At 42.7% G+C, this 12720-nt stretch overlaps 1 protein-coding gene and 2 long non-coding RNA genes across 3 annotated transcripts in view; 1 reads left to right on the top strand and 2 right to left on the bottom strand.

The window, feature by feature from the left end:
- The window catches only part of ILDR2 (immunoglobulin like domain containing receptor 2), a 69921-nt gene extending 66077 nt beyond the window's left edge, over positions 1-3844 (bottom strand). The window contains exon 1 of the mRNA XM_045049430.1: positions 3751-3844. Within this exon, the coding sequence (XP_044905365.1) occupies positions 3751-3778 (28 nt within the window). The 5' untranslated portion in view covers positions 3779-3844. The remainder of the gene's footprint in view (positions 1-3750) is intronic.
- Positions 1304-7643, top strand: LOC111558392. Its single transcript, XR_002739264.2, has 3 exons — positions 1304-1740; positions 2760-2899; positions 4176-7643. It is a non-coding gene; the product is annotated as an uncharacterized LOC111558392 (long non-coding RNA).
- A 4014-nt stretch (positions 7644-11657) lies between these two features.
- On the bottom strand, positions 11658-12634 carry LOC111558371. The gene is made up of 2 exons (XR_002739184.2): positions 12484-12634; positions 11658-11871 (listed from the first exon to the last, which is right to left on the bottom strand). It is a non-coding gene; the product is annotated as an uncharacterized LOC111558371 (long non-coding RNA).
- Positions 12635-12720: the final 86 nt, after the last annotated feature.

Raw genomic sequence — 12720 nt, forward strand, 5'->3', positions numbered from 1 at the left:
TTATTTTTTTTTCAACGTTTATTTATTTTTGGGACAGAGAGAGACAGAGCATGAACGGGGGAGGGGCAGAGAGAGAGGGAGACACAGAATGGGAAACAGGCTCCAGGCTCTGAGCCATCAGCCCGGAGCCTGACAAGGGGCTCGAACTCACGGACCGCGAGATCGTGACCTGGCTGAAGTCGGACGCTTAACCGACTGCGCCACCCAGGAGCCCCGATTTCCACTTTTTAAGTGGGTCTGTCGCATGTGCATAGGAAAAGTGTCTGAACGTACGTGTTGAGAGACAAGTGAGAAGAAACTTCTGCTTTGCTTAACAAAAATGTATTAAGCCTCTACTGTGTACTAAGAACCGAGGCTACAAGATAAATAAGACCGACTTCCTGCAGTTAAAGAGCTTCCGGTTGGGTCCAGGAGAGGGAAGGTCAGGCCATTAAACGCCTAAGACATAGTGGTAGTAAAACAAAGCAAAGGTGATAATGGAGACCTAGGCAAAGTGCCCTAGGAACATAATGGAAGGAGCAATTTAGGGGGTTGGAGGGGCACCGCAAGAAAGAAGGGGTCACATCTCCACTGGCATTTGCAGAATGGGCAAGATTTGAACTGTTCCGGGATTGGTAGTGGAAAGGGGGCAGGGTAGGGAATTCTGGGCAGAGGAAAGGAGACAAGGCAGGTATAAAATTGCCTCTGAAACAGAGTGGTTCTGAGCTTGAGGGGAGTTCCTGGAGAGAAAGATTACACACTTAAGAATGAATGTATATGTGAAACAGGGGTGAGATGTGAACATTAGAAATGGGGAGAAAGGTCTCTGGACACTGATCTTTCCTGACTGCCTGAGATCTGAGTTCCCTTCTTATTGAGATGGGGAAACTGAAGGGACCCAGGAAGGACCGGTTCTGCTCCTTTTCCTATTTTTATTCCTACTACCGCCTGCATCACCCCCACCACACACGTGCTTTATAGTTCAGCTCATGTATATGCTCCTTGTAAAGGTCAAGGAGTTAATGATTTCTTTGGAGTCTTCCAGAACAATAGATAACATCTAAGGAGTGACTGGGGGAGGTTGTCATGTAGACCAGTCACTGCAGGCACCTGGATGCCAAGACCCCTGTCTCCAGGGCTATAGTGACTTAGGGAGGACACCTGAGCTGATATGACCATGCGTTTGTAGTACGCTCTGCCATTTACTGTATGCGTGACTGTGTGTGTGCACGGGCAGGTGCACACAGTGCACAGAAGAGTTTGCACAGTGTTTAGTGTCTAAGCGTACAGAACAACAGAAGTTTATGCACAACTTGGACAACTTTTAAGAGTCTGACTAAGCAAAGAGAACCTGCATGTGCACAGGAAGTGGAAAGTGAATGCCCAATGAAGAAGTGAGCTTCGAGTGTGTGCTCAAATCAACAAGATTTCAGGGGACTTGGGGGAGAGCTTGCGCCAGAGCAAGTCATAGAACACAGGGGCCTCGTCCACCATCCTGGGAATTTGTTCTGTGTGTAGCAGTCTACACTTCTACCTTCCAGCTAGAGTAACAGTTGGTGGAGCCCTCATCAGCCTGAATGGGTGGGGCTCCGAGCCATCTCTAAGGAGGGGTTAAACTGGATTAAGTCACAATGTGCATCCCTCCCAAACGTGCAAGTTATTAGCAACCTGATGGAGGGTTAAGAGAAACGTTGAGGGAACACCCAATGTTTCAAAACAGGGAGCCTAAGGGATGGCCAGCGGAAAGAAGGCAGAAGGACGGTATGATTTTACCGTATTGTTGGTGGTAGAGGGGCATAACCTCAGAATCCTGGTGCTCTGCCAAGTGTGGTTTTTGAATTTTCAGCATCAGAATCACATTGAAGTGTTTGCTTAAGGGGTACCTGGGTGGCTTAGTCGGTTGAGCGTCCCACTTCGGCTCTGGTCATGATCTCGCAGCTCGTGAGTTCGAGCCCCACGAAGGGCTCTGTGCTGACAACTCAGAGCCTGGAGCTTGCTTTGGATTCTGTGTCTCCCTCTCTCTGTCCCTTCCCAGCTCGCTCGCTCTCTCTCAAATAAATAAATATTAAATTTTTTTAAAAAAATTTTAAAGCGTTTGCTTAAAATGCAGATCCTCTGGCTCTGGCTCTGATAAAAAACTAAGATCAGAAACTCTGGGTGGAGTCTGAAAATCTGCATCTTAAACTGCCTTCTTCAAGTGCTTCTGACGAACTCTTAAGGTTTAAGAAGTACTACCTAATTACTTTTTTCGCTTCCCTGAGTAGCTGTTGAGTTGATGTTTGCAAATGAACCCCAGATTCCGATCTGGTTAAGCTCCAGCTGTCCATTTCTCTGGCCAGATAAGACAGGATAGGACAGATAGGACAGTGCAGATTAATTTTTCACCGTCATGGCAGGGTCTGAATCCCCTATACTTCAAACTTTCTGCTGCAACCAGAAACAAACACGTCAGAATATAAACCTGTGTGGGACCAGAGCCGGACTTGAAGGAAGCCACAGCCAGCATTAAGTGGACTAGCACACCGCCAGTCCGCTAAAGCTGCACACTTTAGAACCGAATTAGGACACGAAGAGAAGTGAACCACCACAAGGAGACATGCTGGTAGCTGGTAGCAACCCCGTGGTTATAAATATAATGCAGCCGAATCCACTTTAAAACATGATTTCATTGCAGGCACATGGGGAAGCATGCATGCACACGAATCCTGCTTAACATAGGTCTTTTTAAAGCACACAGATAACATCACATTTCACTTCTCCTCTCTGATCTTGACTTCCAGGAAGAATCTATGAGGTGTGACTTCAAAATAGATACCATGTTTCTTATCTGAGTTGTGTTAGGCTCTCCTGCCCTGGTGCTACCTTTTAGGTTTGTTTTCTTCCCCATCTCCCGTGTCTTCAAACCAACGTTCAATGAATTGTAAGTTTTAAAAAATATAAATTGAAGCAAGGAACCGAAAAAAAAGGGGGGGGGGAGATTCTAGGCACCCTATACTGGAAACTAGAAACGTTTTCAATCTGGAAGCACTTTCATATTGAGGAATAAATTGTTTCATTAAGAAAATGCTATAAAGAAAGGAAATGCAAATGTAGGGTGCATGATGCCAAAAAATGTAAAAAGCTGTACTGCCAAGAACAGTGGTAAGTATATAATAAGTAAAAGATTGGGAAAATGTGCTGAAAATTCTATGTACTTGAGGCAGATTTAACCCAAGAGCCTGCTGTCTCCGGCTTCAAGGCAAACTTCAGGGGTGTAGGGTGCCGAATTAGATGGTGTCTGCCCGGGGTGCCTGGTTGGCTCAGTCGGTTAAGCCTCCCACTTCGGCTCAGGTCATGATCTCACTGTTCATGGGTGTGAGCCCCATTTTGGGCTCCGTGCTGAAAGCCCAGAGCCGGGAGCCTGCTTCAGATTCTGTGTCTCCCTCTCTCTCTGCTCCCCACCCCCACCCCCCCACCCCCGCTCGCACTCTGTCTCTCTGTCTCTCAAAAATCAATACTAAAAAAAAAAAAATATATATATATATATATATATATATATATATATATATATATATATATTTAGATGGTGTCTGCCTGCCTCATCCTGAGGCCAAACCTCACCAACAGTGGGCGGCCTCCACCTGAGTTAGCTTTCCAATAACGATTTCCCACAGAGGTCCATCCAAGGACAATGTACAGAAAAAAAGAGCAGAACATGAAATTGTATTACAGCAGGGTCTCAAATATAGGAAATGCATTTAGAAGAGCCAATGGAAACAACAAAATACTAACCATGGTTATCTCTGGGTAGGATTGTCATTCATTTGTATCTTCTGCATAACTTTCTATATCCTCTAATATTTCTGCAGCGTAGAAAAAGTTGCTGGACGAAAGATACAACTGTGCCACAATGCACTCCGTTTCTGGGACATCCCTGGAGGAAGGATAGAGGCACAAAGAAGGAGTGACAGGTGTTTTGTCAGGCCTGCATCTTTAGCCGGCTACAAAGCCCCCAAATGCACACCTGCTCTCATTCTGTCTCAATCCTGAGCAGTTAATCAAGTTAATTATGAGCAATTGAAGCCCTGGGAGCCTTTACTGACTGATAGTTCGACTATAATTTCTTTGCGAGTTACAGAGCCAAAGATGAAGTAAGCTTGCTTCTCTTTCATGCGCCCTTTCTCTGGGTTTTGCTTTTGTTTCTCTTTTTGTTTCAGTGTCAGCACACTGTGGAGGCCAGAACAACAGTCACAGCCCCCAAAATGATCAACAGAGCAGATTCCAGTGATCGATCGATCAGCATTCTGTAGCCCAAAGTGGGGAGAATGATAGAAGGCATGTCTTTCTGTATTCTATCAGGGCCTTGGGCACTACGTCTTGATGATTAAGCCAGAGGATTGCTTCTCAGCTCTAAGCATTCTCCTAGAGGCCTTCTCCCCTGGCACACGTCAAAGGTGGGACCTGAGAGAGGGAAGTGAGCCAGAACAAGTATCTCATCCAATGACCTTACCCCCAGAAGACAGACAGGGAAGGGAGCTAGAATAAGAGAACCTGAACACTGAGCATGAAAGGAAACAACTCAAACAAAAGAGGGGTCATTTGTGGACTCTCAAAAGCTAGTGTTAAAAAAACAGACTTGACCTATGTGTCGGAGTTCTGGGTTGAGGCTCTCTCCTAGAACTGTTAATCCCATGCTCCTACCCCAATTCTGAGTGAGTGCCTTATACGCAGATAATCAAAGTGGATTTTTGTCTAATTAATCACAAACCGTTTTAGGTCTTCTTAGGGTCTTCTTCCCTTTTCTTCATCTTTTCTTCTCTCTCCCCTGATTCCTTCCTTTAGCCCCTACACATTTATTGAGCAGTTACTATATGCTAGACACTATGCTGTCTAGAGATTTAGGATGAAAGGAATTTAAAGATGAATGAATCACAGCTCCTTATGTCAAAGAGTTTACAGTTGAGATGCAGCCATGTGTGTGCGTTGGGGTGAGGAAGAGACAGACACATGGTCTTTATCTGCGATGGTGTGACAGGACCTGTATTAGGACAATGCCAGGTATGGTGGTGGAACAAAAGAGAGCTGTCAATTACTCATTGGGAGTGCTGGTCAGAGATCTCTTCCAGGAAAGGTAACCCCTGAGCTAAGTCTTAAAACGTGACCTGGGCAGACTTTCTAAAAGCAGAAATGGAGCAGGAGGTAGTGCAGATACACAAGCAACAGGCAGAGAGGAGAGTGGGATCTGCCGTCCAGAACATAGCTTCACGAAGGGCAGAGTCAGCAACAGAGCTAGAAAGGTAGGTGGAGGTCAGACCAAGGGGAGCCAGGGTCCCAGGTCTGAGCTTAATTCCACAGGCTGTGGACCACACAAGGATTTCTAGGCAGAAGAACAAGATTAGACCCGTGTTTCAGCCAAGTTATTCTGGCCACAGGGTGTAGGATGGGTTGATGGGAAGAGAGACAACCTCTTCCATGTGAGAGCTCATTGCAAGAGCCCAAAAAGGAACAAGCATCAAAACTAGGCTACAGGGTAGCAGAAATGGGAAGCAAACAGCAAGTGGGAGGGACGCTGCAGGGAAACACAAGGTAGAATTTGCATGACCTGACTGAGCAAGCAGAGGAATCAACTAGAATTCAGACTGAGCTATTCCAGAGTATGGTTATGCATTCAGGCAAAATCTAGAGATGATGGGGAACTTGGAAATCCCTCTTTTTGCTTTGGCAAACCATTATGTAATAAAAGAGACAGTCTGACACAGTAGCCTTCAGTGAACGTCAGCTACTATTACTATTATTATCAGCATCAGTTGGAAGATGCACACTGAACAATGTCAGGACCTTAACCTCAACTGGCATCTGGGAAGAAGTAGCATTAGGAAAGGCCTTTTCTCAAAATGCTGTGTGTTCTTGGTGCATTCATCACACTCGCTTGGCTTACAATCGCTTCATATTTCATATTTTCAAAAAATAGTAGAAGTCATTCAACTCCCCAGTGGCTTCTCACCGATATAGGTGAAATCTGTTTTTACGGTGGCCTCGTAAGCCCTGTAAGGTTCTGTCCCAACTCCCTGTCTAATACCCTCTCGATTTTCCCATGGCTTCCTTCACTGCAGCCACAGACTGCTTTGCTGTTCTTTACACACAGCCGACACGTGCCCACCTTAGGGTCTATGCACTTGGTATTCCCTCTGCCTGGAATCCTCTTTGCTTCCTCACTTCCTTCCATTGTTTGCTTCAATTCCATTTCCTCAAATAGGGCCTTTGTCGACCTTCAATCAGTCCCTATTCCCTTATCCTGCATTATTTTCCTTCATTGGACTCGTTGTCTAGTAATATGTCCAGACCTCTTATTATATACAAGATTGTTTATTTCTTCATGGTCTGCATTCCTTGCTTTGTTATACGCTTTGTTCTGTTTAAGGTGTTACTGGGCCTAAAACTGAGCTTGGTACTCCACAAGAGTACAGACTTTTCATAGATATTCATTGAATAAATGAAGCAATTCCTCTTGTAAATACTCTTTTGTCTTGGTTTCCCTGGTTTTCTCCTTACTTCTTCAGACATTCCTTTTTAGTACACCTTTGCTAGGTTTTTCTTTTCTAACTGATTTCTGAATGCTGGTGTTATTCAGGACTCCATCCTGGAATCGTTTTTTCCTCTCTTCCAGCCTAGGTGATCTAATCCATTTCTGTGAATATAAATACCATCTTTAAATCTAAATTGCTTCCAAATTTTGTCTCTGTCCCAGAACCCCAGATGCAGACAGCCAAATGCCTACTTGACTTCTCCACTTGAATGGATAAGAGGCATTTCAAAATTAACATCTCCATAACTGAAATCTTGATCCCCCTGCCGTGCAATACCCCAACCCAAACCTAACACCCTCTAGAATTTCTGGAAGGGAAGGTCAATCTGGTTGGAAAGAGGGGAAACCTGTCCCATTTACAAAGGACTTTATTTAAGTAAGGTTTTTAAAAAATCAGTTGTATCAAAGAAGGAGAGGACAAGTAATAGAAATTATGAGGAGCATCAAACCCTCTTTGGCACTAGCACTGTCCTCCCTCCCCCAATTCTTGCTGTCTTAGAAAAAGACACCACCTGCCACGGGGTTACTCAAGCCAAAACCCTAGGGTTCCTCCCTTTCTCTCGCGTTGTCGACATCCGATCCGTCAGTTAGCTCTTTTTTCCCCAAAGTGCAATTTGAAGCCATCCTCCTCCCCCTTCACTTCTCCTGTCTCTTTTCTGTTCTAGATCACCATCATCTCTCACATGGACTTCTTAAGGGACCTCTTAACTAGTATCCCCATGCCCATTCTTGCTGCTTTGAACCTATTCGCCAAATGGCAACAAGACTGATCTTTTTTAGCTGTCAACCATATCATGACACTTTTCAAAAAGATCTTTCAACGATCACCCACACACTTAGTAGTGCTTAGACCCTTGACCCTGCCATGCCCAAATCCCTGCTGATCCACTTCATCCTCGGCATGCACCTCACCTTCTCCACCTGAGTGGACATACTGCTGCAACATCAGCCAGTCTTCTGTCTATTCTGATGACCCACCAAACTATTTATTGTCTGAGACCATTACATATGCTGTTCCCTCTGTCTAGAATGCCCTCCTTTTGATTCTTCACATGACTAGCTCTATTCCTTAGCATCCTTCTTCATTTTAAATGGCATCTCCCCAGAGACATTTGTCCTGATCACAAATCTAAAAATTTAGCAGTTAAATCTAAATACTGTTTTAAAATTTTTAAATAAGACAGGGGCGCCTGGGTGGCTCAGTCGGTTGAGTGTCCAACTTCGGCTCAGGTCATGATCTCGCGGTTCGTGAGTTTGAGCCACTCATTGGGCTCTGTGCTGACAACTCAGAGCCCAGAGCCTGCTTCGGATTCTGTGTCTCCCTCTCTCTCTGCCCCTCCCCCACTCGCGCTCTGTCTCTCTCTGCCTCTCAAAAATAAAGGAACGTAACAAAAAATAAATAAATAAATAAATAAATAAATAAATAAATAAAACTTTTAAATAAGAGAAAGCGATCTTGGCCAAGATGGAGTAACAGGGAATGGATTTATCCAGCAGTCTTAACTAAAAATCTGATCAAATATATAAAGCAACGTTTTCAGACGCTGGACATCAAGGAGCAGAGGTGAGTAATCCCTGAAAGAACAGGAACAAACAAGGTGAACCCTCTGATTGCCCCCCGGTTGCTGCCTGGAGAGAGTACCCACAAGACAGCAAGGAGGGTCACCTAGGCAGAGCCCTGTGGTCTCTCTGGGTTGAGGAGATGGAGTCGGTACCTAGGTAGGCCACAGCGACTAGAGTCTGCAGGGCAGAGTACCAGAAAATAGAGACCAGCACAAAGAAAGAGCTCTGGAAATCTGTTAAGGATCTCCCTTGAAGCTCCAGCTGAATACTGATCAGTGCATGTGTGGGAGGAAACTACACAGTGCCAGGGAAAGAACAACCTGAAAGGATTAGAAGGAACAATCCTTGAAATTCACACAGGGCTAGAAATAGTTTGTGTTTCCATCAGCCAAAGTGGAAAAACTTCCAAATTCACGGGTTGTCAGGCAGAGAACTAAGAAGGGTATTGTATCAGCAGAGGAGAAAATTAGCCCTAAAGGTTGCTCTGATTCCAAGTAACAAAGCATAAAAGTAAGCCTCAAAAGGAGGAAAAACTATACTTGAACTGTTTCCAAATAACATAACTCTATCCCAGAAAAAGCGCAAGAACATTTATAAGAATATAAAAATATGCAGCATTCAAAAGGATAAAATTTACAACTGTCGTGCAATCAAATATGATTGGGCTTGCAAAGATGCAAGACAATACAACCCATAATACGGAGAAAAACCAACCAGTAGAAACAGACCCAGAAATGACACAGATGATGGAATGAGTAGACAGCATTTAAGAGTTGTTATAACTATAGTCCACATTATAACTACATTCCACATTAAAGATAGAGGAAAGATAGACCATGATAAGAAGAAATGTAGACGATATAAAAAAGATTCAAATCAAATTCTAGAGATGAAAACTAAATGATCCGATACCAAAAACAAAACCAAAAAAAAATAAATAAATAAACACAAAAAAAACCACCAAAAAACCAAAACAAACAAACAAACAAACAAACAAAACCTGGATGGGATTAACAGCAGATGAGACATTACAGAAGAAAAGATTAGTAAACATGAAGAAATAGCAACAGAAACTGCAAAAATGAAAATCAGAGAAAAAAGACTGAAGACAAAAACAAACAGTACATCAGTGAACTGTGGGCAACTTCAAGCCTAAGGGGGAGGGGTGGGAACTAGGGGTGGATATGTTCATTATCTTGATGGGGATGATGGTTTCACAGGTGTTTACATGTCAAAGCTCATCAAATCGTATGCTTTAGATATACTACTCTAGATCTATGAGACTGGGACTTCAGCCATGTCTCAACATTAGTGTAACAAAGCAACCAGGAACTAAAATCCCAGATGATGCCACCATGGGAGACAGAAGTGGGGTGAGCAAGGAATGAGTTGGGGAACTAAGTGGAGGAAAGCAATAATTTTCTAAGCTTCTTGTCTATTTGGGAAGAGTGTATATAGATACTTATTAACTGTATATGTTGTTATAAAAATACATTTTAATGCAAGTATCTTAAACATCTGTGGGTAGCCACTGAATGAAGCAAACTAGAATGTATAACTTGAAGCCAACAGAAGAAAAAGTATAGCGAAACATACTGATCCATCCTACTAAGGAAGAAAAAGGAAAAATAAGAAACCTAAAGATAGTAAATATAAATTGAAAATAACTGAATGAAGCTTTTAGTCAAGAAACTAGAAAAAAACCCCACAAAATAGCCTCTGATAAGCAGAAAGATGGAAGTCATAAACTTAAAGCTGAAATTAAAATGAAAAGGAAAACTATACATTTCATCAGTGAAACCCAAACCTGGTGTTTGGAAAGATCAATAAAATAAACTTTGGCAAGTATTAAGGGGAAAAAAGACAAAAGGTATAAATAACATTAAGAATGAAAAGGGGAGGCAATATTAGAATACATATATTTTTAAATATAGGCAAATATTATTTTTATGCCAATAAAGGTTTTGGTTTTTAAATCAACTTTTTGAAGTATAACTTAGACACAATAAAATGCATACGTTTCAGGTGTATAATTTGAGGAGTTTTGACAGCTACATAACACTTGTAACCACTGACGCCACAGTCAAGATACAGAATATTTCTGCCAACCAGAAGTTTCCCTGTGTCAGTTCTCAGGCAACCCCTCACCCTACCTCTTGGCCCCAGGTAACCACCGGCCTGACTTCTATGACTACAGGCTTACCTTTTCTCAAGTTGTGTACAAACTTATACATTTTTGTATAAAGTACGTAGTCTTTTACGTATGCCTTTTTTACTCAACAAAATATCTTGGTATTTATTCACGTTGAATAGTTCATTCCATTTAATTTAATTCCTGAGTAGCAGTCTACTACAGATGTTCTACAATTTGCTTATCAGTTAATCTATTAATGAATATAAATAGAGCTGCTATGAAAATTCGTGTTTAAGTCTTTGTGTGGATATGCATTTTCACTTCTCGTAAAGAGTGGAACTTCTGGGTCCTATGGTAAATAAGAAACTGTCATGCAATTGTCCCACCAATAATATATGGAAATTCTAGTTGCTTCACATCCTTGCCAACATTTTAAACCAATATGTTGGAAAACCTAAATGAATTAGACAATTTTCTAAAAAATGTAAATTACCAAATTTGACAGAAGGAAAATTAGAAAACTTGAAAAAAAATAATAACCATACAAACTATTGAAATGGTAAACAAGGGCAACCCTATCCGCCAAAGCTATCCTAGGGTCAAAGACTTTTACCAGTAAGTTCTACCAAACTGTGAAGGAATAAATAATTCCCATATACTGTTTAATGTGAACAAAGAAAAAGATGGCAGTTCATTCTATCACAATGCTGATACCAACATTTTCTAAGGCTAGCACAAAAATATAATTCAGTATCACTTCAAACAAGGAAGCAAAAAATCTTATATTAAGTTAAAAAAAAAGCACTGTTTCATGATCAAGAAGAGGTTATACTCAGAAAAGTAGGCTGCTTCAAAATTAGAGAAATCCAGCAGGATCATTTATTTAAAAAAAATTTTTTTTTAATTTTTTTTTAACGTTTATTTATTTTTGAGAGAGAGAGAGAGAGAGAGAGAGAGAGAGAGAGAGACAGAGCATGAGCAGGGGAGGGTCAGAGAGAGAGAGGGAGACACAGAACCTGAAACGGGCTCCAGGCTCTGAGCCATCAGCATAGAGCCCGACGCGGGGCTCGAACTCACCGACCGTGAGATCATGACCTGAGCCGAAGTCGGACGCTTAACCGACCCAGACGCTTAACCGCCCCTATTTAAACAAATTTTAATATTTATGTATTTTTGAGAGAGAGACAGAGACAGCACGAACAGGGGAACGACAGAGAGAGAAGGAGACACAGAATCTGAAGCAGGCTCCAGGCTCCGAGTCATCAGCACAGAGCCCGACGAAGGGCTAGAATCCACAAACCTAGATCATGACCGGAGTTGAAGTTGGGGGTTTAATCCACTGAACTACCCAGGCGCCCCCCCCCTCCAAGCAGTATCATGTATTATATTAACAAATTAAAGAATAAAACCATATGATCATCTGAAATGATCCACAAAAAGCATTTAATAAGTTTTCAACTCCTATTCTTGACTTAAAAACACATACGACGGGTCGCCTGGGTGGCTCAGTCGGTTGAACTACCGGACTTCCGCTCAGGTTGTGATCTTGGCGGCTTCGTGAGTTCCAGCCCCGAATCTCGCTCTCTACTGTCGGTGCCGAGCCCGCTTCGGATGCTTTGTCACTCTCTCTCTTTCAAAAATAAAATAAAAAACATTTAAAATATATAGACATCAACATGTCTACACATGCTTAATAAACTGACCTCATAAGGGGATTTCTTTGTGAAGCATATATAACACTGAAACCAAAGCCTTCTGTATACACCAGCAGTAACCAATTAAAAGATGCAAGTTTCCATAGCAGCTACAAATATATTCCTGACCTTTCTGAGGAAACCTATAAAATTTTATTCAAGGATGTTATTTATGTTTTTTTTTTTTTTTCAGGGACACTATTTTAAATCTCAGCTTTTTATTGTCGGTTTTCTTCCTCACATATTGCAAACTGCTTTATAAAACCCCATGTTCTTTGCAACCATAACAAGTGTAATTTAAGAACGGGGGGGGGGGCGCGAAACGAAAAGGCAACAACACCCCCCGCCCCGCGTGCCCCATATTGGTTGATGCACTTGTTCCATCACCTTCCTTCTCAAACTCCCCCCATTAGATTGTAAACTTCTTGGGGGAAAAGATCTTGTTTGTAGCGCTCCTGTCTCTTTCCCCCACCCAACACCTTTCACAGGGCTTGACACAGAGCCGGCCTTTTACAGTAGTAAAACATGAAAGAACCTAAATAACTCACCAGGCCTCTTTTTCTCTACCTACTTTAACACATACTACGCAACAGTGTACAGGAATTGCGCCGAGCCTTCCACGTGACAGCACACGCACCAACGCCTCATCCCAGCCAATCAGAATGCTTTGCACCTGTGACCGAGCTCCGCCCCCCCCCCTTCTCCACCCCACCCTCACGGCTCCACGAGTCAGCCTCGGACTGCTTTTCTCCCGGCAGGGCCAATGCGGCTGCGCACCGCGCCCT

This window comes from Felis catus, chromosome F1, assembly GCF_018350175.1.
Source record: "Felis catus isolate Fca126 chromosome F1, F.catus_Fca126_mat1.0, whole genome shotgun sequence".
In the NCBI taxonomy this organism is placed as follows: domain Eukaryota; kingdom Metazoa; phylum Chordata; class Mammalia; order Carnivora; family Felidae; genus Felis; species Felis catus.